The sequence below is a fragment of the Podarcis gaigeae genome, assembly GCF_964106915.1.
Source record: "Podarcis gaigeae genome assembly, chromosome: Z".
NCBI classification, from domain to species: Eukaryota; Metazoa; Chordata; class Lepidosauria; order Squamata; family Lacertidae; genus Podarcis; species Podarcis gaigeae.
In genome coordinates this window covers 51,012,403-51,037,189 of record NC_139691.1, presented here as the reverse complement: position 1 = coordinate 51,037,189, position 24,787 = coordinate 51,012,403, and the positions used below count along the sequence as shown (strand labels likewise).

At 47.5% G+C, this 24,787-nt stretch overlaps 2 protein-coding genes across 13 annotated transcripts; both read left to right on the top strand.

Annotated features, from left to right (window-relative positions):
• On the top strand, window positions 1-15,801 carry LOC310836406 (FERM and PDZ domain-containing protein 3-like). Of its 11 annotated transcripts, none has more exons than XM_083721531.1 (15): window positions 1-403; window positions 2,683-2,917; window positions 3,036-3,138; window positions 3,361-3,406; window positions 3,536-3,622; window positions 4,030-4,158; window positions 4,794-4,925; window positions 5,333-5,452; window positions 5,752-5,888; window positions 6,541-6,658; window positions 6,756-6,845; window positions 7,250-7,429; window positions 8,862-8,991; window positions 11,184-11,741; window positions 13,405-15,801. In XM_083721531.1, exons 2-15 carry the CDS (start codon window positions 2,770-2,772, stop codon window positions 14,853-14,855), a joined length of 3,429 nt encoding a protein of 1,142 aa, XP_083577657.1. In that variant the 5' UTR covers window positions 1-403; window positions 2,683-2,769; the 3' UTR covers window positions 14,856-15,801. The 11 variants fall into 11 exon arrangements, with proteins under 11 accessions (XP_083577657.1, XP_083577649.1, XP_083577654.1 ...); XM_083721523.1 differs by having other exon boundaries at window positions 2,656-2,917; window positions 4,051-4,158; XM_083721528.1 differs by having other exon boundaries at window positions 2,656-2,917.
• A 2,343-nt stretch (window positions 15,802-18,144) lies between these two features.
• Window positions 18,145-24,185, top strand: LOC310836409 (ribose-phosphate pyrophosphokinase 1). 2 transcript variants are annotated; one of them, XM_083721539.1, is made up of 7 exons: window positions 18,145-18,837; window positions 20,120-20,303; window positions 20,642-20,740; window positions 21,171-21,295; window positions 21,733-21,906; window positions 22,253-22,412; window positions 23,087-24,185. In XM_083721539.1, exons 1-7 carry the CDS (start codon window positions 18,716-18,718, stop codon window positions 23,177-23,179), a joined length of 957 nt encoding a protein of 318 aa, XP_083577665.1. In that variant the 5' UTR covers window positions 18,145-18,715; the 3' UTR covers window positions 23,180-24,185. The 2 variants fall into 2 exon arrangements, 1 of the variants encoding a protein (XP_083577665.1); XR_014560084.1 differs by having other exon boundaries at window positions 18,493-18,837; window positions 22,210-22,412.
• The last annotated feature ends 602 nt before the right edge of the window (window positions 24,186-24,787 follow it).

Here is a 24,787-nt window from a genome sequence, read left to right as displayed (position 1 = left end):
TATTAGAATCTATATACAACCGGGGGGGTCAGACTGGATGACTTTTGAGGCTCCCTTCTGGGTCCCCCATTCTAGATCCCTGCATTACAGGAGGGTCAGACTGGATGACTTTTGGGGCTCCCTTCCAGCTCCCCATTCTAGATCCCTGCATTGTAGGGGGGGTCAGACTGGATTACTTTTAGGGCTCCCTTCTAGCTCCCCCATTCTAGGATCCTGCGCTCCGTTTCCCGCCTCGCGGGGGGGGGGTCAGTCTGGATGACTTTTGGGGCACTCCTCCCCTCTTCGCTTCCCCCTCCCTTCCCGTGTACTGCAGTGACGACGAGCGCCGCGAGTGCGCAGGCGCGGCCGGAGCTGCCCCCCGCCGTCTTCCCGGTCCGATTTCGGGGGGCCGCAGGAAGTCCCGGTAAGGCCCACGACCCCCATAAAAAACCACAACTGGGGAGGGGGTCTGCTTGCGCCCGAGGTATGCGTCCTCCCCCTTCTGGTTTTGGGGTTCCCGACGGAGCAGGTCGAGGGGCCCTCAAGTTCTCCTAATGCCCCCCCAAACGGCTCCCTCCCTCTTCCTGCCCCTCTTTTCTCGAAAGATGGGCGGCCCCGTAGCCCAAAGCATGCGCTTGGGGGGCTACGAAGGTGGCAGTTTGGAGGGTATGTGCCCCCCCCCGCGGGCAAATCCCTTTGGTTCCCCACCCCGCTTTCACAAAGGGGGATGCAACGGCCCCGGCGCCCCATCTCGCCTCCTGCTTTTGGGGGGCTACGGATGGCGACGGTTGTGGGGCGAATGTGGGGTGTGGGGACCCCCATTGGGACAGATGGGGGACAGGATTCCCCTCAAAGTCCTCCTTACACACACCCCAAGCGGGTAAGTCCATTTCGATCCTTTCCCCGGCACCAGTGATTGCCTGGCGAATGGAAGGTTCGGATGCGAATGTACCTGAGGGTCATCCAGTCTGACCCGCTGCTCATAGCACGTGTGAAAAGGACCTCGGGGTTTGGGGGAACCACGAATGTCACCTCACTGGATTCCAGGCTTCTCTCTTGAGATTCCTGCCGCCGCGAATGGTCCGTTTCCAAGAATCTCCATCCAACCACCCGACCTCCGAGGAAGGTATCAAAGGAGAGAACGACGAAATGAGAGGAGGAGAGGAGAGATGGGGGGAAGGAGAGAAGAGGAGAATAATAATAGGGAGGGAAGGGACCGCCAAGGCTACTTTGGATGGAGTTACAAGCTTGGTGGGTCAGAGGAACGCCTATTATTATTACTGTATTATTATTACTATTATTAGGATGTCAAAAACAGGTCATGCCGATGCCGGATGAATCTCAGGCCTCCTTCTCTTTCTCACCTTCCCCGTCTCCTCCCTTTCTTTCTTTCTCTCCCTCTCCATTCCTCTCTCAAATCTCCCTTTATCTCCCCCCCCCTTTTTTCTCTTTCCCTCCCTCCCCCTCCCTGGACTCCTTTCTCTTCCCTATTCCCCCCCTTCTCTCTTTCTTTCTCCTCTCCCTCCAGTGTCGCATCTCTCCCCCCCTTCCTTCCTCTCTTCCCCATCTCCCCTTACCCTTTCTTTCCATCTCCTCTCTCTCTCTCTTTACATTCTTTCTCTGCCTCTCCATTCCTCTCTCAAATCTCCCTTCCTCTCTCCCTCTCTTCTCTCTCTCCCCCTCTCTTTTCCCATCCCTTTCTCTGGGACCAGGCCAGCAGCCAATTCCTTTCATATTCTTGATCTGCTGAATTCTTCCCTCCCTCCCTCCCTCCCTCCCTCTTTCTGGCAGGAGAAAAGGAGGAGAAAAGGAGGAAGTGACATGGCCAGAGGGCATCTCTCCCACCCACAGTGAGTAGGGTTCTCCTCCTCTGAGATAGGATCAGGCCCTGCTGCTGCTGGATTTTCCTGGATCTGAAGGCCAATTGCAAACAGCAGCTGAAATGCGATGAATTATAATTTAAAAAAGCAATATGTTGAGCTCTATTGTGAATGTTAAAAGAGGTGGTGCCTTAACTGGACATTTACGTTTGCATTATTTGTGGGGCCTTTTTGTGGAGAAGCTGTGTCCCAACGAATAAAAAAATGGTTCTGGTTTAAAAATAAAATAAAAAATGCAATCAGTTATTGAATTGCAGTTGATTACAAAATGGCAAAGGAAAGCCATAATGCCAGATCTGGTTGGCGAAAATGCAATGTGCAAATCGATGCCAACTTTGCGGTTGATGAAGGCTGAAATGCAGGGAAGAGATAAGGGTTAGGCGTTGAGGGTAGGGATAGGGGTTGGGGTTAGGCATGAGGTTGGGGGTTAGGGGTAGGGGTGGGGTTAGGGGTTAGGGGCAGGGCCATCTTAAGCATATCAAGCACTGTGGTGCAAAGCTCCCTCCGGTGCCCCCCCCCCCGTTTCCCAAAGTTGTCCACCTTTTTTTAGGGAGGACAGCGCTGCCTGCGGGGCTGGAGAAGGCAGGCAAGGGTGACGAGCTGATGCTGGGAGGCGCCGCATTCAGCCTCCACCACTTCCCTGATGCCCCATGCCACTAGTCTCTATAGGTAAGATGCCCCTGGTTAGGGATAAGAGATAAGGGTTAGGGATAGGGGTTAGAGATAGGAGTAGGGATATGGTTAGGGTTAGGGATAAGGTTTCCTTTTTTGGAATAATAAAATCCCTTTTTTACAGAAAGGTTCAACCTTGCTGGCATCCCAGATTCTGTGCATTAGGATAGAGACCAAGGATAGGATTCTTCCCTCCCTGTGTCCTGGAATCCTGTCTTCTCCCGCCGCTGGAGATGCAATGCCAGAGGAAAGCTGGGATGCTATGGAATGGGGACCGCCGCCTTCCGAGGCCTTCCAACAGGTGACGATCCGGCGCCACCCGGACAGAGGGTTTGGCTTTGTGGCCGGTGGCGAGAGGCCCGTGGTGGTGCGTTCAGTAGTGGCAGGTGAGGATTCCAGGGATAAATCTCAGCATCAGATCATCGAGTTGGAAGGGGGTTGGACTAGATGACGCTGAGGGTCTCTCTCCCCCCGACAGACACCAGCTGCCCCTTCCTTTGGCAGGCGGACCCTCAGAGGACAAACTCTTTCCCGGGGACCAGATCTGGGCTATCGGTGACGAAGACGTGAGTGATGTTGCCCAGGAGAGATTCATCGAAATTGTGAGGTGAGGAAGGAGGAAGCGGGTTCAAGACACGCTGGTCGGACTGGGTGACCCTTCTGAAATTTAAGAGCTGCAGTTCCTGCCTCCTCTACAAATCCATGGATTCTTTCAGGAATTTCAACGCAGGGGAGCTGGGACCCCTGAGGGTCATCCAGTCCAACTCCCTGGAGAGACAGAAATATCAAAGAAACCCTAAATGTCTCCTTTGTTCCTTTCCTGCCACAGAAGCGCCAAGGAGTCCGCTGTCTTCACTGTGCTGCAAACCCATCAGGTGAGATCCCCGGGGGTCATCCACTCAACCCCCACCCCCTGGCAAGTTGGGAATCTGCTTTTCCGGCTGAGATTTTGGAAGGCGGCCGACCTCTCCCACAAGGCCCGTCTTTTCCTTCTCCCCTTCCAGTCGCCCAAGTCGGCCTTCATCAGTGCTGCGAAGAAGGCCAAGCTGAGGTCCAACCCTGCCAAAGTGCGCTTCTCGGAGCCGGAGCCGGTGAGTTCTGGAAAGTTCTGGAAGGGTGGGGATGTGGTCGTTTCCTTTCTTCATGTCTCCATTGCCTCTTTGGGCTTGTTAAAGATAGCTAATGTGCTGCACAGAGTGACTGGGGAGGCCCGGGCAGGTGGGTGAGGTATAAGTAATAAATAATAATAATAATAATAATAATAATAATAATAATAATAATATTTATATTTATATTTATATTTATATTTATATTTATATTTATATTTATACCTGGCCCATCCAGCTGGGTGATTAAAAACAGATTAAAAACAGAATAAAACATCAAACCTTAAAACTTGCCTAAACAGGGCTACCTTCAGATGTCTTCTAAAAGTCAGGTAGTTGTTTTATTATTATTATTATTATTATTATTATTATTATTATTATTATTCCGCCAGCCTCTGCTTTTCCGCCCACAGGAGATGCTGAAGAAGGAAGCCCTCCTCCTCATCCCCAACGTCCTGAAGGTTTTCCTCGAAAACGGGCAGGTCAAGTCCTTCACCTTTGACAGCCGCACCACCGTCAAGGTAGAAAGGGAAGCAGTGTCTAGTGATTAGAGCAAGGGGCTGGGAAGCAGCGCCTAGTGGTTAGTGACTTGTAAAATGCTTTCAAAGGAAAAATATTTCTAGAGATTTTCTATTATGTTACATTCTAGTCCAAAGGAATGTATTGAAGTTATATTCTATTTTATTTATTTAATTCTATTTAAGTTACATTCTTAATTCTTGATACATTGTAATTCTTAATACATCAGGAAGGAAGGATTTATTTTAAGTTTTTAATGTGTGCTAAAACACAGTCCTTTTTTATCAACATCAGTTAACAAACATGGATACAGATGCTATCATGTTATTGTTTGAGTTAAATAATTGTTATTATGATTCTTCTTCTCCTTCCAGTAAAGTAGAGCAAAACAGTTGTCCAAATAAAAAGTTAACTTATTAAACCTCAACATCATTTTATAATTATCAGTCTGTGTATTTCTAATAGTAGAACCAAATCAGTCATTTTTGATAGAACTGTAAAAATTGATTATTCCAAAAAGAAAACCTCCCTCTGATTGTCACTATTAAGGGGGTGCCAGCAAGGCTGAACCTTACTGTAAAAAACCTGATTTATTTTTCTTATTCTTCCAAAAATGCTTTTCTCTCGACCCTCCCAGGATGTGATGGCAACCCTCCAGGATCGCCTTTCCCTGCGGCGGATTGAGCATTTTTCCCTCGTCTTGGAATACCGCAGCCCCGAGCGGAGCCACCAGTTTCTCCTCCTACAGGAGAAGCAGCCTTTGGCCCACGTGAGTCAGGAGGGAGCCGGGGGGTCATCTAGTCCAACCCCCCCACCAGAGCTTTGAAATCCTCCCTCCCTCCCATCCATCCTTCCTACCTTTTCCTCACTCCCTTTCTCTGTCCTTCCTTCCTTCTTTTCCTCCTTCTTTCCTACCTTCTTTCCTTCCTTTGTCCCTCTCTCTCTCTCCTTCCTTCCTTCCTTCCTTCCTTCCTTCCTTCCTTCCTTCTTTCTTTCCTTCTTTCCCTCCCTCCTTCCTTCGTCTCTCCCTCCTTTTCTCCTTCCTTCCATCATCCCTCCCACCCTCCCTTCGTCCCTCCCTCCCTTCCTCCCAAATCCCACAAGGATGGACAGGGGAAAGGGACCCCAGGGTCATCTAGCCCACCCCCTTGCCAGAGCTCTCCTTCCTCCCCCCAGGTCGTTCAACGGACCCACTACCAAGGCATGCGGTGCCTTTTTCGGGTCAGCTTTTATCCTAAAGACCCTGCCGAACTGTTGCGGCGAGACGCTGCCGCCTTTGAATACCTCTACATCCAGGTCAGCGGGGGGGTGTGAATGTGTGGTTAGAGGGTCCCAATCCTTCCTTCTAGCCGCCTGCTCTACCTAGTGGTTCTCACTCCTCAAATGGGCGGGGTACAAATTTATTATTATTATTATTTTGCTGGGGGTAAGCACTAGTTCCAGCTTACTAGTCTTCCTAGTCCCTCGATCTAACCACTAGGGACTGCTTACAACTCACAAACCACTAGGTGCTGCTTTCTAGTCAATAACCACTAGTCACTGCTTCCCAGTCCCTCGCGGTAACCACTAGGCGGTGCTTATAATTCCCTCTCCAGAGCCGCAACGATGTCATCCGGGAGCGGTTTGGTGCCGACCCCGATCCGGAGTCGCTCCTGGTCCTGACGGCGCTCCACATCTATATCACCGTCTCAGCCACCCGTCCCAGCCACAAGGTGGCGCTCAGAAACGTCGAGTGAGTGAGTTCCGGGGGGAACCCTGAGGGTCATCCTGACCAACCCTTGTTCCCACACCCGGGACAGCCAACCGTCCTTCCTTCCTTCGTCCCTCACTCCCTTTCTCTGTCCGTCCGTCCTTCCTTCCTTCCTTCTTTTTTTCCTCCCTCCCTTTCTCTGTTCTTCCTTCTTTGTTTCCTTCCTTAGGAAGGAAGGAAGGAAGGAAGGAAGGAAGGAAGGAAGGAAGGAAGGAGAAAGGAAGGAAGGGGGAAGGAAAAACAAAAAGGGAGGGAGGGACAGCAGAAAGAAGGAAGGGAGGGAGAACAGAGAAAGGAAGGAGGGTAACAAGGAAGAAAGAACAAAGAAAGGGAGGGAAGGAGGATAGAGAAAAGGAAGGAGGAATGAAGAAATGAACAAAGGAAGGAATCAGGGAAGGAAGAGCAGAGGGAGGGAGGGAGGGAGGGAGGGAGGAAGAGACAGAGAAAGGGAGGAAGGGTTGAAGGAAGGAAACAGAAGGAAGAACAGAGGGAGGGTGGAAATGGGGAAGGAAGAACTGAGAAAGGGAGAGAGGGAGGGGGGAGGAAGGAAGGAAGAAAGGAAGAAAGAACAGAGAAAGGTAGGCAGGAAGGAAGTACGGTAAATTGGAGTGTGTGCGTTTCCTTTTCTCCCCAGGAAGGAGTGGGGTCTGGAGCCCTTCTTGCCTCCCTCTCTGTTGCCGGTTACCAAGGACAAGCTCCTGCGCCGGTCGCTCTCACAACAGCTGAAGGCGCACCAGCGGCACAGCGCCCAGGTGGGACCCTAACCCCTGGGATGGGTCCCTAACCCCCGCCTTGAGCCTGGGATCAGACCGGATGACCCCAAGGGTCCCCCCGATTCTCTCCTCGCAGGTCTCCCCTACCCGGGCCAAGCTCCAGTACCTACGCCTCCTCGACCGGCTGCCCACCTTCTCTGGTGTCATCTTCCAGACCGTCGGGATGGTAGGGTTTCCGAGTTCTGGTTTTGTTTCTGTTTCAGGTTCTGGGCTCAGATTCTGGTGCCAGGTCCTGTTTTCTGGTTCCCAGTTCCGGGTTCCGAGCTTGTATTCTGGGTTCCAGTTTCTGGTTTGGTTTCCAGTTCCTGGTTCTGGTTTCCAGTTCAGTTTGGTTAGGGTTCCGGGCTTGGATTCTGGTTCCAGGTTTAGTTCCCGGCTTTGATTCCAGTTGCGGTTCCTGGTTCAGTTCCAGTTCCTGGATTCTGGTTCCAGGTTTTGGTTCCTGGTTCTGGTTTCCAGTTCAGTTCAGCTAGGGTTCCGGGCTTGGATTCTGGTTCCAGGTTCCAGTTTGGTTCCAAGTCCTTATTCTGGGTTCCAGGTCTGAGTTTGACTACTCTGACTCTCTCGTAGGATGGCCAGGACACGGCCCCCACCCTCCTGGTGGGCCCCCGCCATGGCGTGAGTCACGTCATCGACCTCCGCACCAATCTGACCACTGTCCTGTGCGAATTCAGCCAGATCAGCAGAGTCCAACTCTTCCGGGAGAACCCGGGTGTGGCAAGGGTGGAGACCGGCATTGTGGATGCAAAGGTGGGCAGGCTGGAGGGCCACCTGGGGGCCATCCCATCACTCGGATTTTCTTTGGGGTTTTTTCTATCAGATTTTCAAAATTTTAAATCTGAATTTAAAAAATTTAAATCAGATTTTTAAATTTTAGATTTGGTTTTGATTTAAATAACATTTTAAATTTAAATCACATTTTTTCTATTTAAATAAAAAAATTATTCAAAGAATCAGATTTTTTGATTTGGATCAGATTTTAATTTAAAGCACATTTTTTAAAAAATCTGATTATTTCAATTTATATCGGATTCTTTTCATTCAATTTATATTCTGATTTAAATTAGATTTTTATTACTTAAATCAGATTTTTCATTTAAATAATATTCAGGCTTTATTATGATGAGAACAATAAGAATACAGTGGTACCTCTGGATGCAAATGGGATCTGTTCCTGTAGCGTTCCCAAAGCAAAGGAAGGATTAGACTCTGATTAATAACACACAGAGGCTTCAACCAGCAAGACTCTGGGAGGAGTGCGTATAATAATAATTCCTGTCCACTCTTTGGCCCAGGTCGTTTTATTCACAAAAGAACTTTTTACCCAGTGTTCGTAAGAACCAATCAGATTTCCTCTGAGCATTTAAAAAAACCCCACGTGAGGGCAAAGTTACACTACAAAACTAATTTAAGCATGCATACTTCTGGGGTAAATAAAACAGAACTAAAAAGGAAGAATGCATTCAGCAAACTTGGAGGTCATAAACAGCAATAAAGGAAGGAAAGACAGGTAGTATTTACCATCTCTTTGTGAACACTCTTCCTGGCCCTTAAGATCTATCTAAAGATTAAAAAACTACATCAAAGAAGCTACCTACTATCTTTTATGGCTCAGGATGCCTGATGAAGCAACTGGCCTGTGTATTTAGAATGCTGATACGTGCCTGTCAGGCTTAGAAAATGAACAGTAGAGAAAATGGCCGGAAATGCAGAGGCTTGTGGGATTTGATCAGAAATTATTGTCAGTGAATCTAACCCAGTCAATGCCATGCTTTCATAGCGGACACAATGGCTTGATGCATATTTTATAATTCCTCATAGTAATCCCATCTGATCCTCACACTCTGGAAATGTGCACTCCTACAGTTCCAGAGCCCCATTCGCATCCTGAAGCGAACGCAACCCGTGTCTGCACGTGTCGCGATTTGCCAATTCTGTGCATGCGCATGACGTCATTTTGAGCATCTGCCATGCGGGAGTGGCAAAACCCGGAAGCGCGTGCTCTATTACTTCCGGGTCGCCGCAGAGCACAACCTGAAAATATTCATCCCGAAGCTACTTCAACCTGAGGTATGACTGTATAGTAATAGACTAGAATATTGTATGGTCCTATTATTCCAATAATAATAATAAAGATCAATATTTTATGATTTTATGATTCCAATACTACTTCTCTCCCCAGCCGCTGGTGCTTCTGATGGAGTGGCCAGAAGCCACCAATTTTGCTGGCCTCATTTCTGGCTACTGCCACCTACTGGCCGACTCCAGAAGGACGCTTTTCCCGGTCGCACCGCCTCCCATGACCAAGGCAGGTACGTTTCCAAGCAAGGGAAATTCGAAGCAGCTGAAAGTCAGATTTTTCTGGAGGGGATGAAATCCCAGAATCCCAGATTGAAGGAAGCCAGCCTGGCCCCCTGTAATACTATTATTATTATTATTATTATTATTATTATTATTAAATTTACTCTTACATTTCTCCAACAAAAAGGGACAATTTTAATAATAATAATAATAATAATAATAATAATAATAGTCTTACATTTCTCCTATGAAAATAGGCAAAATGCTAAATAACAACAACAAAACAACAATAATGCTTTTACATTTCTCTGTTGAGACGACAACAACGATTTTACATTTCTCCTATGAAAATGTTGTTGTTGTTTAGTTGTTTAGTCGTGTCCGACACTCTGTGACCCCCTGGACCAGAGCATGCCAGGCACTCCTGTCTTCCACTGCCTCCCGCAGTTTCTTCAGACTCATGTTTGTAGCTTCAAGAACACTGTCCAACCATCTCGTCCTCTGTCGTCCCCTTCTCCTTGTGCCCTCCATCTTTCCCAACATCAGGGTCTTTTCCAGGGACTCTTCTCTTCTCATGAGGTGGCCAAAGTATTGGAGCCTCAGCTTCAGGATCTGTCCTTCCAGTGAGCACTCAGGGCTGATTTCCTTCAGAATGGATAGGTTTGATCTTCTTGCAGTCCATGGGACTCTCAAGAGTCTCCTCCAGCACCACCTATGAAAATAGGGACATCCTAAATAACAGCATCAATAACAGCAACAGCATCAAAACAACAACAATCATGCTTTTACATTTTTCTGCTGAGAATAGAGACGTCAATAATAATAATAGAATTATTAATTGAATTTATATACCGCTCAATTCCTGGGTCCCCCTGTTGTTGTTATATTTTATGTTATGTTATGTTATGTTAGAGGGACGCAGGTGGCGCTGTGGGTTAAAGCCTCAGCGCCTAGGACTTGCTGATCGAAAGGTCAGCGGTTCGAATCCCTGCGGCGGGGTGCGCTCCCGCTGCTCGGTCCCAGCGCCTGCCAACCTAGCAGTTCGAAAGCACCTCCGGGTGCAAGTAGATAAATAGGGACCGCTTACCAGCGGGAAGGTAAACGGCGTTTCCGTGTGCGGCTCTGGCTCGCCAGAGCAGCGATGTCACGCTGGCCACGTGACCCGGAAGTGTCTCCGGACAGCGCTGGCCCCTGGCCTCTTGAGTGAGATGGGCGCACAACCCCAGAGTCTGTCAAGACTGGCCCGTACGGGCAGGGGTACCTTTACCTTTACCTTTATGTTATGTTATGTTATGCCATGCCATGCCATGCCATGCCATGCTATGCTATGCTATTCTTTTTTATTATTTTCTTTTCTTTTTAATTAATTGAATGTATCTACCGGCCTACATCCTGGAGTTCCCAGATATATAATTTACTATATATAGTATTCAAATATTAATATGAATATTAATACTTATATTATTATTAGAATGAGAATGAGAATTTATATACCAGCTCCCATGACCAAGACAGGTACATTTCCAAGCTCAGAAAATTCCAACCAGCTGAGATGTCTGATTTTTCCAAAGGGATTAAAATCCCAGATTGAGGGAAGCCAGCCTGGGTCCCTGTTAACAACAACAACAACAATTTATGTCCCGCCCATTCGTCCACTCTTATATTTCTCCAACGAGAAAAGGGACAATCATCATCATCATCATCTTACATTTCTCCAATGAAAATAAGCATATCCTAAATAACAACAACAACAAGAAAAGAACAATAATGCTTTTACGTTTCCCCGCTGAGAATAGAGACATCAATAATAATGACCACAATAATTTTACATTTTTCCTATGAAAATATGGATGTCATTAACAACAACAACAATTTTACTCTTTCGTTTCTCCAACAATAATAGGGAGAATCTTAATAATAATAATAATAATAATAATTTTACATTTCTCCTATGAAAATAGGGACATCCGAAATAACAGCAACAACATGCATTTATATTTCTCTACTGAGAATAGAGACATCAATAATAATAATAGTAATAATAATACATTTAGGTGCAGAAAATATGAATGCCCTACAGACACGCTGGAGTTTCCAGGTTTGAATCAGGCCAATCACGGGTCAAGAGGGTTGGACTATACAATACAACCCCGGAGCACCTTCCCTGGCAACCATCCTCACCCTCCGGTCTCTCCTTTTCCAGGCAGAGAGAAGGAGGCTGGGAACCGTAGTGCCTGCAGCAACCGCCGTGCTATGCCACCGGAGCTGCCACGCCGCCGCCGCCCCGACCTCAACCAGAACCGGATCTTCGGAGATGGGGAAACGCGGCCCAGGACCAAGTCGGATCCAGTGCTGAAACTCCCGGGTGCCGAGGGCGAGGGCTGCGGTGCCAGGCGTGCCCGAGCCCGCTCGGTGGACGGTCCCGGACGGAGCCTGAGCCGTGCTGGCCTGGATCTGACGGCGCTGCCGCCGCCGGGCAGCGAGGGCGATGAGGACGACCCCACCACCGCCCTGGCCATCGCGGCACCGCCACCTGGCTTCGGGGACAATAGCTCTGATGAGGACGACGCCCGGCGCCAGCGGGCGGCACCAAGCGAGGATGCCAGGTGCCAGCTACCGGTGACCTTCGTCGAGGCGGTGGTACCGGGGTCCCGGACGGTCCGGGAACGAGCCCAGGATCTCGATGAGGCGCTGGTGTCGACCCTGCAGGCCCTGGAAGCCCTGGCGGAGGCGGAGGATGGACCACCGGCGCCAGCCACGGGTATTGAAGATGGCGTCGAGCCCACCCCCTGAAATAGGGATTAGGAATAGGGTTATTAGTATTAGTAGTAGTAATAGTAGTATTGAAGAGGGTGTCAAGTCCATCCACAGGTTAGGGATAGAGTTATTATTATTAGTAGTAGTAGTAGTAGTAGTAGTAGTATTAATATTAGTATTAGTATTGAAGAGGGTGTCAAGTCCACCCCCAGGCATAAAGGTAAAGGTACCCCTGCCCGTACAGGCCAGTCTTGATAGACTCTAGGGTTGTGCGCCCATCTCACTCAAGAGGCCGGGGGCCAGCGCTGTCCGGAGACACTTCCGGGTCACGTGGCCAGCGTGACAAGCTGCATCTGGTGAGCCAGCGCAGCACACGGAAACGCCGTTTACCTTCCCACCAGTAAGCGGTCCCTATTTATCTACTTGCACCCGGGGGTGCTTTCGAACTGCTAGGTTGGCAGGCGCTGGGACCGAGCAACGGGAGCGCACCCCGCCGCGGGGATTCGAACCGCTGATCTTTCGATCGGCAAGCCCTAGGCGCTGAGGCTTTTACCCACGGCGCCACCCGTGTCCCATACCCCCAGGCATAGGGATAGATTATTATTTTTATTATTATTAACATCATCATCAATATCATTATTATTATTAATAGTAGTAGTAGTATTGAAGAGGGTGTCGAGTGAGGTGTTCTTATTGAACTCTGATCAATAAGAATACACACAGATGCTTGAACCAGCAAGACTCTGGAAGGGTGCGTATAATAATCTGTCTCTCCACCCTCCTGGCCCAGGTTGTCTTATTCACAAAAGAACTTTTTACAGAGTGTTCGTAAGAACCAATCAGATTTCTTCTGAGCATTTCAACAAACCCCATGTGGGGACAAAGTTAAACTACTAAAACTAATTAAGCACACATATTTCTGGGGTAAACAAAACAGAACTACAAAGGAGTGCATCTGGCAACCCTGGGAGATGATAAACAAGCAATATACATAAGGATGGCCAGGAAGACAGCGATCATTATCACCTTCAGGTGAGATCTGTTTCCAGGCCCTAAGTTCAACATCCTGAGATTAACATTTCAGAAAAGCTACATCAAAGAAACTTGCCCACTATCTTTATGGCCCAGGATGCATGCCTGGCAAAGCAACTGGGCTGTGTAAGTGACTTGTCAAGAAAGAGAAATGGGCAGTAGAGGAAATGGCCAGAGATGCAGAGGGTTGTGGGATTTGGTCAGAAATTATTGTCAATGAATTAAACCCAGTCAACACAATGCATTCATCGTGGACACAATGGCTTGATGCATATTTTATAATTCCTCATGGTAATCCCATCTGATCACTACAGTTGAATCCATCCCTTGGGATAGGGATTAGGGATGGGATTATCATCATCATCATCAACAACAACAACATTATTATTATTATTGTTGTTGATTATTGTTATGATTATGGTTATTATCATCATGTTGTTGTGTTTTGGGAGCTGCCCAGAGTGGCTGGGGAAACCCAGCCAGATGGGCAGAGTAGAAATAATAAGATAATAATAATAATAATTAGGGTTAGGGATAGGGGTTCAAGATAGGGATAGGGATTAGGGATAGGGTAATAACCCTAGTATTATTATTATTCAACATCCTGATGCTCCTGGCCCTTGTGGTTTCTCCAGGTCTCATCGTCCTGGCCGCCCTCGACCCCGACTCCGGCCATGACGCAGACGCTTCCCCCAACGCCACCTACTTTCTGGCACAACGGGTTGACCCGGATGGCTTCCTGGTCCAGAAGGACTTACCTTTCCGCTTGAAAGGCTGTGGGGTGCCCACTTGGCAGGCGAAGACTGGGAAGTCCTCATCAGTGTGGCTCACCGAGGCCAAACCAAGTCCCAGCGCTCAGCCTTGCCCCTCGAACCCTGAACCGGAGTGTCCCCAGAAGGAGACAGAGAGCTGCCAGATGCCGGCGGATAGGATCTGGAGAGATACTATGGTTCCCCCACCGCAGGAAGTGTCTGATCTCGAACCCAAGGTGCCACACGGAGAGGATCTGGAGGTCCCGGCACAGCCACGGGTGCCCCGGCCGGCGTTCCGCTTCCGGAAGCTTTTCTCAGCGACATTCCCAGCACGGCTCAAACGGGAAACGGATGAACGCCGGGCGCAACTCCGGAAAGTGAAGCAGTTTGAACTGGAGTTCCTGGAGCAACTCCTGAAGGGTCCGGCGCCGGGGGGCTGTGGTTGCCCACCTGGCACCAGCCCTGTGCCAACAGCACCCAGTGTGTCGCGGTGCGACTGCCGAGGGAGAGAGAGTTGCCCGCAGCGGGTGGCACAAGGATTCCCGAGTCGACGGGTGCGCTCGGCCAGCCCAGAGCCGAGAGATGTGGAAAAGAGCACCTCCTGCATGGGGACCGAGTGTGTGGTGGCAGCAGTGCCACGCTACGAGAAGCTGCAGCGCTGCGCCAGCGGGGAAGGGGCCGTTCCAGAAGAGGGTGATCCAGCGTCGCATTTCCCGGATGACGTGTGCCCACGGCAACTGGGGCAGGGTGGAGAGGGCTGCTGCTCAGTGCGCTCCTGCTTCTCAGCGCGGGGAGGTGATGACGAGGCCGATGAGCTGTGCTACTCGGTGCCGCCAATGCCGGATACAGCAGCCCGGACACAGGAGATTGACCTGCGGGCAGCATCGGGCCTCGACCGCATCCGGGAGCTGTGTGGCCGGGAGTACGCCTTCCCTGGTGGGTTCTCAGCGGTGAGGCTCGACGCTGAACAGCTGCTGGGCGCCCTGCAGCAATGTGCAGCAGCGGCAGGGAATGGGGCGTCAGTGCCAGATGAGGGCCGGCGGGAGCTGGCACTGGCCTTCCGGGAGCTGAGGGCCGCCTGCCGGCGGGTAGCGGGCGCCGAAAAGAACCCGGCACGGCTGCTGCCGGCCGTCGCTGGGAGCTTCCGGGTGCTGGCGCGGTTGGCGGAGACGGCAGCGGTGGTGGGCAAAGAGGCACGGCGGCGGGCACTGCTGGCTCAGGTGGAGGAGGTGGCGAGGAACTACACCGCCCTGGCAAGGGCGGCAGAGGAGTCAGCAGCCAGGCAGGCGGGCGAGGAGCCAGTGCGCCCATTGATGGCACCGGCGGCAAAGTGAGGCTTGCTGAGAGGACGTTCAGGGAAGTGTGACGAGGCGGCTGTTTTGCGGGGAAGGCGGCAATTTTCTCTCAGCGGGCTGAAGTGCCCTGGGCTCCATTGGCGGGAGCCCGGTCATGTAGTCCAACTCCTCGGCTCTGAAAGCTGGGATGCGGTTGGGTGACCCCACCCACTGCAAGAATTGGCACAGGACCGTCCAGTGGAGAGAGGGAGGAAAGAAGGAAGGAAGGACAGAGGAAGGGAGGAAGGAAATGGGGTAGGAAGAACGGAGAAAGGGAGGCAGGGATGAAGGAAGGAAGGACGGAAAGGGACAGAAAAGGAGGAGGACGAAGGAAGGGAGGGAGGGAGGGAGGATAGAGAAAGGGATGAAGGGAGGAAGGAAATGGGGAAGGATTAATGGAGAAAAGGAGTGAAGAAGGGACAAAGGAAGGAAGGACAAAGAAAGGGAGGGAGGGAGGGAGGGAGGAGAAAAGGAAGGAGGGACGAAGGAAAGAAGGAAGGGCAGAGAAAGGGAGAGAGAGACAAAGGAAAGAAGGAAGGAAGGACAGAGAAAAGGAAGGAGGGAGAAAGGAAGGAAACAGGGAAGGAAGGAAAGACAGAAAAAAGGAAGTAGGGACAAAGGAAGGAAGAATGGAAAGATGGAGGGACGAAGGAAAAGAAGGAAGCTGGGAGATGGTTGGATGACTCGGGCAACCACAATGGTTGGTACCACAATGATTGGCAATGAGGTGGCCTTGCCTGGGGTTGGGCTGGATGACCTTTGCGGTTCCCTCTGGACACAGAAACCCCCCCCCCTTTTTACATGCCTGTATATATTATACATAATAAAGACTATATATGTATAGATATATGGAAATTATATCTGTGTAAATTTGACCTGAGATTGTCTATATAAAAAGATGTGAAACTTATATGCAAATTTATGCCAATACACGAATCTTCATATCGATCTTGTGTTTGTGACATCTCTCCCCACCTAAAAAAATTGATAATAATATTTATTTTAAAATATGGACTATTCCTAAACAATGATATTAATTAATATTAATCTAGAATAATATTGATTAAAATTAATATATAATGATATTAATGTGGACTATTAAATAACCAATCAAATCATGTAATAATATTAAGTAATATTAAGTAGCAAATAATATTAATAATTGATATTAATATTAATAATAATGTTAATTTTGAAAAGCGGACATAATCCGAGTCCTTTTTTGACTCTTATTTCTTTATGAAATTTGGGGGAAATAAATAATAATATAAACATAAAAATGTAACAACAACAATATGCACCAATATCCAGTATCCATTCTATTGTTTGTACTAGCCCATCTGAGAGGATTACCTGAAAATAATCATGAAAATCCTTCCTTGATTTATTTCTTTATGAAATGGGTGGGATATAAATAATACAGATCTGGAACGTCATGGAGTTTGGACATTTTGGCTCCTGAATTTAACAACAACAAAAATTATTATTTGTCCTGTGTTGCCCCAAAACCATCATATTTCTTCCTTGATTTATTTTTTATTTCTTTATCAAATGGGTGGGATAGAAATAACAGCAATAATCATATAATCATATAATACAAATACTGATAATAATAAAAATGCTAATAATCACTAATAATGATGAGATACAATGAAACAATAACATTAAATTAAAAAATAAAGGAAATCACCCAAGATTAGAGAAGGAAGGCCTGGGAAAAAACCTTTTTCCCCCTGTTTTCCCCCAAAGCTGTCCTCCCCCCAAGGGAATTGGAAAAAAGCAGTTTGACATAGTTTGAATACCCCCCTCCCCATTTATAGAAAAAACAGCTTAAAAAACGGGGGGGAACCTGGTTTCCTGCAAGCCTTCCCATCCCTACCCAAGACCTCTGGGCGGTTTGGGAAAGCTTCCGAGAATCGCAACCAGGAGTTCTGCAGGCTCAGGTTTAGAGATGGGAAGGCCTGGGGGGGAAACAGGGAAATTGGGTGGGAGGGGACAGGTTGGGGGGGCGGGTTATGGTGGGGTTTTTTAAGCCTTTGCCCCCTGGAAAAAATGTGGGCGGAACCCAGCTCGTTGTATAACTAATAGCATTATTATTATTATTATTATTATTATTAGGGATAGGAGTTAGGGATAGGGATTGGATAGGGTTATTTATTATTATTATTAATATTCTATTGGGAGCTGCCCAGATGGGCAGTGTATACATAAACAAATTATATGTGTGTGTATATATATACGTGTGTCAAAATTATATGTGTACACAAATTATATGTGTGTGTGTGTGTGTGTGTGTATATATATATATATATATGATATCAATCCATTTATTTTGAACAAAGGAAACCATAATTATAATAATTGTTGCTGGAAATGTAATCGGAAGGGAGGTTTTATGTTTTATCATGTTTTAGATATTCTCTTGGGAGCCGCCCAGAGTGGCTGGGGAAACCTAGCCAGAAGGGCTGGGATATAAGTAATAAATAAATAAATAAAATATTGATACCTGCTCATCTGGCCATTGTTTCCCCAGCTACTCTGGGAGGCTCCGAACAGAATAATAATAATAATAATGATAATAATAACAACAATGATAACCCTCTCCCTAATAAGAATAACAACAACCCTATCCCTAACTCCTATCCCTATCTATAACCCTTATCCCTAGCTCTAATAATAATCTCAAGTTTAGAGATGGGAAGGCCTGGAAAAAACCTGGTTTTTAAAATTATTATTATTATTATTATTAAATAATAATAACAACAACAACCCTATCTCTAATTCCTTTCCCTAATTCCTATCTCTAACCCTCATGCCTAACCCTAACAATTATTATTATTAATAATAATAATAACTCAATTGGTTACAAAATGACAAGGCTCTATCCGATATTGCAAGCTCCTTTCGCTTCTTCTCACTTTCATTGGCGCTGCGCAGGGGTCCTGCAGAAGAACTAAGGAATGTCAAGGGATCGCTATAGATTATTATTATAAATGAATAAATAAATAAATAAATAAATAAATAAAAGGTTGGGAATTAAGGCGCTGGTGAGGGTTATTCCTCCGTTATTTTCCCGGAAAATAACTTTCCCATCCAGGAAAGTCTCCCCAAGAAATGGAAGCTGAGCGCTTTGCAACTGACCAGTTGGATTGCTGCCTGTCTCGTTTACAGAGTCCGCACGTGCGCACACGGGCCCCTCGAAGCCGCGCAGGGCGGCAGCTTCTGCCCTTCGACTCTCGTCGACCAATCACGCGCCTCCCCCGGCAGCGCAAGCGCAAACTTGCACTGTATACTCCTGCACAGGCTCTGTACAGGCGTCCGTCGCCGGTGGGGGCGTGTCTCGCTCGCTGAAGAGGCGCGCGTTGCCTGGCGACCCATTGAGGAGACTCCGTTTCAAGGAGCCGTGTGCGCAGAACGTGCTTTTTTAGCGGAGGGGCGTGTTTTGCCCTCTGCGCACGCGCCTCCCGGCCCCTTTCACCGCCTCTTTTCAACCTCGCGAAAGCGGGCCCGTCTCTGCTTCTGCGCAGGCGCGCTTCTCCAAAGTGGGCCTGTCTAAGCATTCACGCAAGCGCCCCTCGCTCGAGTGGGTGTGCCTTTGGCGAGCCGCGCCTGCGCGCGCCGCCCGAGATGATATAAAGGCCCGCTCCCAAGATGGCGGCGCAGTGCGGCTCCGTCGTCTGAGGCGGCGGGCGCGGCCTGCGCTCCCGGACGCGTTCCTCGGCCTGCTGGAGCGGCGCGAGGCGGCCGAGGGCGAGCGGCGAGCCGCCCGCGGCGGGCCTGTCCCCGGGGTGGAGGTGGGCGAGGCCTCGACGTCGCGCTCGGGCACGTCGTTCTCGCCGGCGGCTTCGCTGGCCAGCAGGATGCCCAACATCAAGCTCTTCAGCGGCTCCTCGCACCAGGACCTGTCGCAGAGGATCGCCGACCGGCTGGGACTGGAGCTGGGCAAGGTGGTCACCAAGAAGTTCTCCAACCAGGAGACGTGGTAGGTTGTGCGCATGCTTGGCCGCCGCGGGGCAACCTGGGAAGGGTAGTTCCATACTGGGTGCGAGGGACGTGAAGGGTTTGGTGCATGCGCGGCCGCGGGGCAGGCTGGGAAGGGTAGATCTCCGAGACGAGCGAGCCAATGAGTCTGAGGGGAGCGCTCGGGGAATGATGGGAGGTGTGGTTCCCGTAAGGGACGTGGTAGGTTGGGCGTATGCGTGGTCGCGGAACAGCCTGGGAACTGTCCTGGGAAGCCTCCGAGACCACGGAGCCATTGGGTCTGAGGGGAGTGCGCGGGGCAGGCTGGGAGCTGTAGTTCCTCCAGGCTGGATGTAATGCTGCGTCTCTAGGGAACTGGGGGCATGTCCGCAACTGTAGTTCTCCAAGTAGGAGATGGGAACTGTAGTTTTCCATGAAAGAAATGTGGAGCACCACTATGGAAACTGTAGTTTTCCATGACAGAGATGGGCATCACTGTGGGAACTGTAGTTTTCTGCAGGGTGGATTTGATTTAAAACAAATCAATTTAAATCAGTAAGACTTGATTTAAATCATTTTTTAACAGAAATACTCATTCTTGCTTGTATAATTTTCCTATTGACAACCAGATGAAGTTTTCCATTTAGGAATGATACATTTTCAGAGTCATTTTTACAGTTATGTAAAAATGACTGATTTGGTTCTACTCTTAGAAATAAACTGTCAGATAATTATGAAATTCTGGTGAGTTATATTAAGTTAACGGTTTCTATTTGGACAACTTGATTGATTGGAAAGAGAAAAATAATTGTTTCCTTAATAACAATGTAAACCACTTATTTCACTAAAACAATAACATGATAGTATATGGATCCATGTTTGTTAACTGATGTGATTTAACAATTTTTTTAAAAAACTGTGTTTTAGCACACATGATAAACTTATTTAGCACACGTGATAAACTTATTATTATTATTATTATTCCTAATCCCTAGCCCTAAGTCCTATTGTTACTTCTAACCCTTATCCTTAACCACCACCACCACAACAACAATTATAGGCTACAACTGAACCGGTTCCAAAATAACAGTCAAAATAATAAATCTTAATTTCCTGCTGAATAGCCTTTGGACTGGAATGTACTTTAAAAAGAAAATATTTAGAAAGCATTTTTTTTAAAAAGCCAATTTAAATCAAAATCATCCAATTTGAATTGAAAATATCCCTTTTAAATGGAAAATATCCAATTTAAATCGGAAAAAAATCTATTTAAATCGGGGGGGGGGGGAATGCAATCTCCACAGTGTGGAGATCGGCGAGAGCGTGCGTGGCGAGGACGTCTACATTGTCCAGAGCGGCTGCGGCGAGATCAATGACCACCTGATGGAGCTGCTGATCATGATCAACGCCTGCAAGATCGCGTCGGCCAGCCGAGTGACAGCTGTCATTCCCTGCTTTCCCTATGCCCGGCAGGACAAGAAGGACAAGGTTTCCAGGGGGACGGGATTAATGGCACACTTGGGAGGGGGCGAAGTTGCTGGGTTGACTGGACTGAGGGCGGTGATGTCCCGGTCTTGCTAGTTAGGCTGGGTTATAGGTGGAATGAATTGCAGACCTGCCTGCTAGGCATTCTGGAAAGTGGAGTCTTTCGAGCTAGGCATGCTGGGAGTTGGAGTCTGGCTAGCTAGGCCTGATTGCAGTTGTGATCCTACTGCTGGGCAGGATGGGAGTTGGAGTCTTGCTGGGTTATGGGTGGGAACCTGCCTGCTAAGCAGGATGGGAGTTGAAGCACAGCACCCGATTCAGCGGCCCCCTTTCCATTGCAGAGCCGGGCGCCCATCTCTGCCAAGCTCGTCGCCAACATGCTCTCGGTGGCCGGTGCTGACCACATCATCACCATGGACCTGCATGCCTCTCAGATCCAGGTGGGGCCCCCAGGGCTGATCCTGTCCAGCCTGCATGGCCACGTGTGAACTTTCTGAATATTTTGACTATTTAACACTTACGTTAATAATGTTGTTTTAAATTTTAATATGTTGTGAAATATTTGAGCGCTTTTTTGGAGGGAAAAAGCGAGGCTTATATTCAGGTCAATATGGTACCATATTGGCCTGAATATAAGCCACCCTTTAACTTTTCACGGTCGGAATTTGGGGGGTGAGTCTTATATTCAGGCCACTGCAGTATTATTACATTGACCATGTTATTATGGTCTGCTTTTTATGCCATTTTCCAACTGCTTTTATCAGATTAATAATAATGATGATGATTGGGAACCACCCAGAGTTGCTGGGGAAACCCAACCAGACGGATGGGGTTATAAATATATGTTTCTGCTTCTGCTTCCTGGCCCAGGGTTTCTTTGACATCCCCGTCGACAACCTGTATGCCGAGCCGGCTGTTCTGAAGTGGATCAAGGAGAACATCGCCGAGTGGAAGAACTGCACTATCGTCTCGCCAGACGCCGGGGGGGCAAAAAGGTGACCCCAGAATTTCCAAAAATTTCTCACAGGTCCCTTCCAGCTCTACCATTCGGGGATTCTGCGTTGAGATTCCTGCCTTACCGAGGGCTGGACTGGATGACACCCCCCCGGGTACCCTCCCAGCTGCTCCATCCTTTTAATCTCCCATTCTACTACTACTACTACTAGTAGTAGTAGTAGTAGTAGTAGTAATAACAACAACAATTTATTACTTATACCCTGCTCTTCCTCTGCTCGTCAATATTTGTAGGATGCCAGCAAGGTTGAACCTATCTGTAAAAAAGGGATTTTATTATTCCAAAAAGGAAACCTCCTTCTGCTTGTCCATATTAAGAGGATGCCAGCAAGGCTGAACCTTTTCATAAAAAGGGATTTTAATAATAAAAAAAGGATTTTAAATCAAGACATCTCAACCTAGAACCTCCTTCTCCCAGGGTGACATCAATCGCTGACCGCCTAAACGTCGACTTTGCCCTCATCCACAAGGAGCGCAAGAAGGCCAGCGAGGTCGACCGCATGGTCCTCGTGGGCGACGTCAAAGACCGGGCAGCCATCTTGGTGGATGACATGGCCGACACCTGCGGGACAATCTGCCACGCCGCGGACAAGTGAGTCTGATTTAAGTGGGGGGGGAATCCGATTTAAATTTTTTAAAATCTGATTTAAAATTTTAAAAATCCAATTTAAGTGGGGGGAAGCAATTAATTTCTTTTTAAAATCCGATTTAAATTTTAACAATCTGATTTAAATTTTTAAAAATCCGATTTAAATTTTAACAAACTAATTTAAATGTTTAAAAAATCTGATTAAAATGTTTGAAAACAATCAGATTTAAAATTTAAAAATCAGATTATTATTGTTGTTATTATTATTTCAAAAAATCATTGATTTTTACCCACCCTGCTTGGAAGGCAACCCCTGTGGTCATCCAGCCCAACCCGCTTTCCCCCGCAGGCTCCTCTCGGCAGGTGCCACCCGGGTCTACGCCATCCTGACGCACGGCATCTTCTCCGGCCCGGCCATTTCCCGGATTAACGGTGCAGGGTTTGAGGCCGTCGTTGTCACCAACACCATCCCACAGGAGGAGAAGATGAAGCACTGCCCCAAAATCCAGGTAGGGGGGGATTATTATTGTTATTGTTATTATCTCTCTGGCACGTTTCTCATCATTCTCATACCTTCCATCAACATCCTCAGTTGTTGTTGTTATTATTGTTGTTGTCATCATCATCTCTGGCAACTTTCTGATCATTCTCACACCTTTCATTGTCGTCATTTATTATTAGTATTATTATTGTTATTGCTATTATCTCTGTGACACGTTTCTGATCGTTCTCACACCTTCCATCGTCATCTATTATTAATAATATTAATATTGTTATTATCATTTTATTATCATCTCTCTGGCACATTTCTGATCATTCTCACACCTTCCACTGTCATTATTTATTATTATTATTATTATTATTATTATTATTATTATTATTATTATTATCTCTATGGCCTGTCCCAGATTAGTTGGCCCCTTCCTCGCTCCACCTTGCCGCATCACATTTCTATTCTTTGTCTATCGTCTTGTTGTTTTATTGTGATGGCAGAGTGCTGGCACAAATCAAGATTCAGTCATTCACAGCTTGACTGGCAAGATTGATTGATTGATTCATTCATTCATTCATTCACTCACTCACTCACAAAATGACTGAATGGCTGACACAAATACTAATTCATTCATATAACTCCTGGTGCCCAGTTAACCCTGCCTCTCCCTCTCTTCCCCCCCCCCCCTAGGTGATTGACATCTCCATGATCCTGGCTGAAGCTATCCGCCGCACCCACAACGGCGAGTCCGTCTCCTACCTGTTCAGCCACGTCCCGCTATAGTTCCCAACCCTGGTGCACAAATTCCCTTTGGGGAAAAACAGTCCTCTGTGCATGTACAGAGTGCTGAGTTGGCTTTATCCCACGATTCCCCCTTTTTCAGTTTGGGGCGCTGGTGGGTGGGAATTCTAGCGCGGTCTAATTTGGGGCTCATTCTATCCACTCGTTTCTCTGGTCCTTTCACTTCCCGAAATCCTTTCAATTGGGGGTGCCTGGCGGCCGGAATTTAAAACACAATTTAAAATGGGGTATTTATTGTTCATATCCGATGGGGCAGTCCAATTACTTGGTGTCAGCGCTACAATTCCCTGCCCCTTGATTTGGGGTTTTAAAGCAATCACTCCCAGTCCCAAATCCCATTTGTTCCCCTCTTTTCTCGTACCCCTTGCTAGTTTCCTTCCCCAGAAAAAAACAACTTTTTGGAGGAATTGGGGCGCCTGGTGTTGGTGCTAGAATTCCCCCAGGCGCCCAGTGGTGCCACAACTCTCCTAAACCCCATTCATTTCGTTCTGTCTCCTATCGCCTCCCCCCCCCCAATACACTTAATTTTGAGCTTGGATGCAGGTGCCCGGCGGCACTACAACTCCCCTAAACCCCATTCAAAAATACACTTAATTTTGAGCTTGGATTCCCTGTCTTCGCATCTATTCATTTCATCCGATCTCAACTTTTGATTCCCATTATTCCCCTCCCCCCCAAAAAAATAACCCCAATTTTTTCAGATTCTGGTCTCAGACCCCGGGTGGCATTATGGGAATTCTAGCGTGCTTTAAATGAAAAAAAAATTACCTGCGGGTTAATATAGGATGTGTCCTGTTCATTTCAGAGGGGGGAATTGCTGCTATAGTTCTCCCCACTCAGAAAAAATCCTGTTTATTTCAACCCTTCGCTCTCGGGCGCCCTGTTGGGAATTATAGACTCCTGAAGCTCCTGTTCCCCACCTCCAGTTCCAGGTTCAACTCCTGATGATGGATGAATGAATAATAAACTCTTATTTAAAAGCCCAAAATCTCCTCTGTTGCTTCATTTTCAGGGGGTGGGGGTGGGGTGGATCGCAGCTTGGCATGCTGCGAGTTGTAGTTTCTTCCTCTTCTACGATTTACTTGAGATAGGGAAGCTCTTTATATTTGATGAGTTATTGTATTCATGAGACCTTCGGGTATAGGGCGGTATAGAAATAATATAATGTAAAATATAATAATATAATATAATACAATAAGATATAAAAAATATAATAAAATATAAAAAATATAAAATAAAAGTATTTTGCTGGAAGCCAGATAGAGTCGGAAGGGGCTCCAGTGCCATTTTCCATAATGATGATTAATAATAATAATAATTTTAATTCTGTTCTGTTGAAAGCCACCCAGACTACTACTATCACTATCACTACTACTACTACTACTACTACTACTACTATTAGGGATAGGGCTGTTGTTGTTATTATTATAGATTGGGCTGTCCCTATTTCCACCATAGAAAAGGGGCCAATTCTCTAAAAATTATTAATAATAATTTTATTTCTGTTCTGGCGGCTGCCCAGAGTGGCTGGGGAAACCCAGCTAGATGGGTGGTGTATAAAGAATAAAAGTTGTTATCATTATCATCATC

Excerpts from the sequence above, each read along its gene's own strand:
- LOC310836409 (XM_083721539.1), top strand. The coding sequence starts at position 18,716 with ATGCCCAACATCAAGCTCTTCAGCGGCTCCTCGCACCAGGACCTGTCG. Across the intron at positions 20,304-20,641 it reads GGCAGGACAAGAAGGACAAG|AGCCGGGCGCCCATCTCTGC; the intron begins GTTTCCAGGGGG and ends TTTCCATTGCAG. Across the intron at positions 20,741-21,170 it reads TGCATGCCTCTCAGATCCAG|GGTTTCTTTGACATCCCCGT; the intron begins GTGGGGCCCCCA and ends TTCCTGGCCCAG.
- LOC310836406 (XM_083721522.1), top strand. The coding sequence starts at position 1,057 with ATGGTCCGTTTCCAAGAATCTCCATCCAACCACCCGACCTCCGAGGAA. Across the intron at positions 4,159-4,793 it reads ACAGCCGCACCACCGTCAAG|GATGTGATGGCAACCCTCCA; the intron begins GTAGAAAGGGAA and ends CGACCCTCCCAG. Across the intron at positions 7,430-8,861 it reads CCGGCATTGTGGATGCAAAG|CCGCTGGTGCTTCTGATGGA; the intron begins GTGGGCAGGCTG and ends TTCTCTCCCCAG.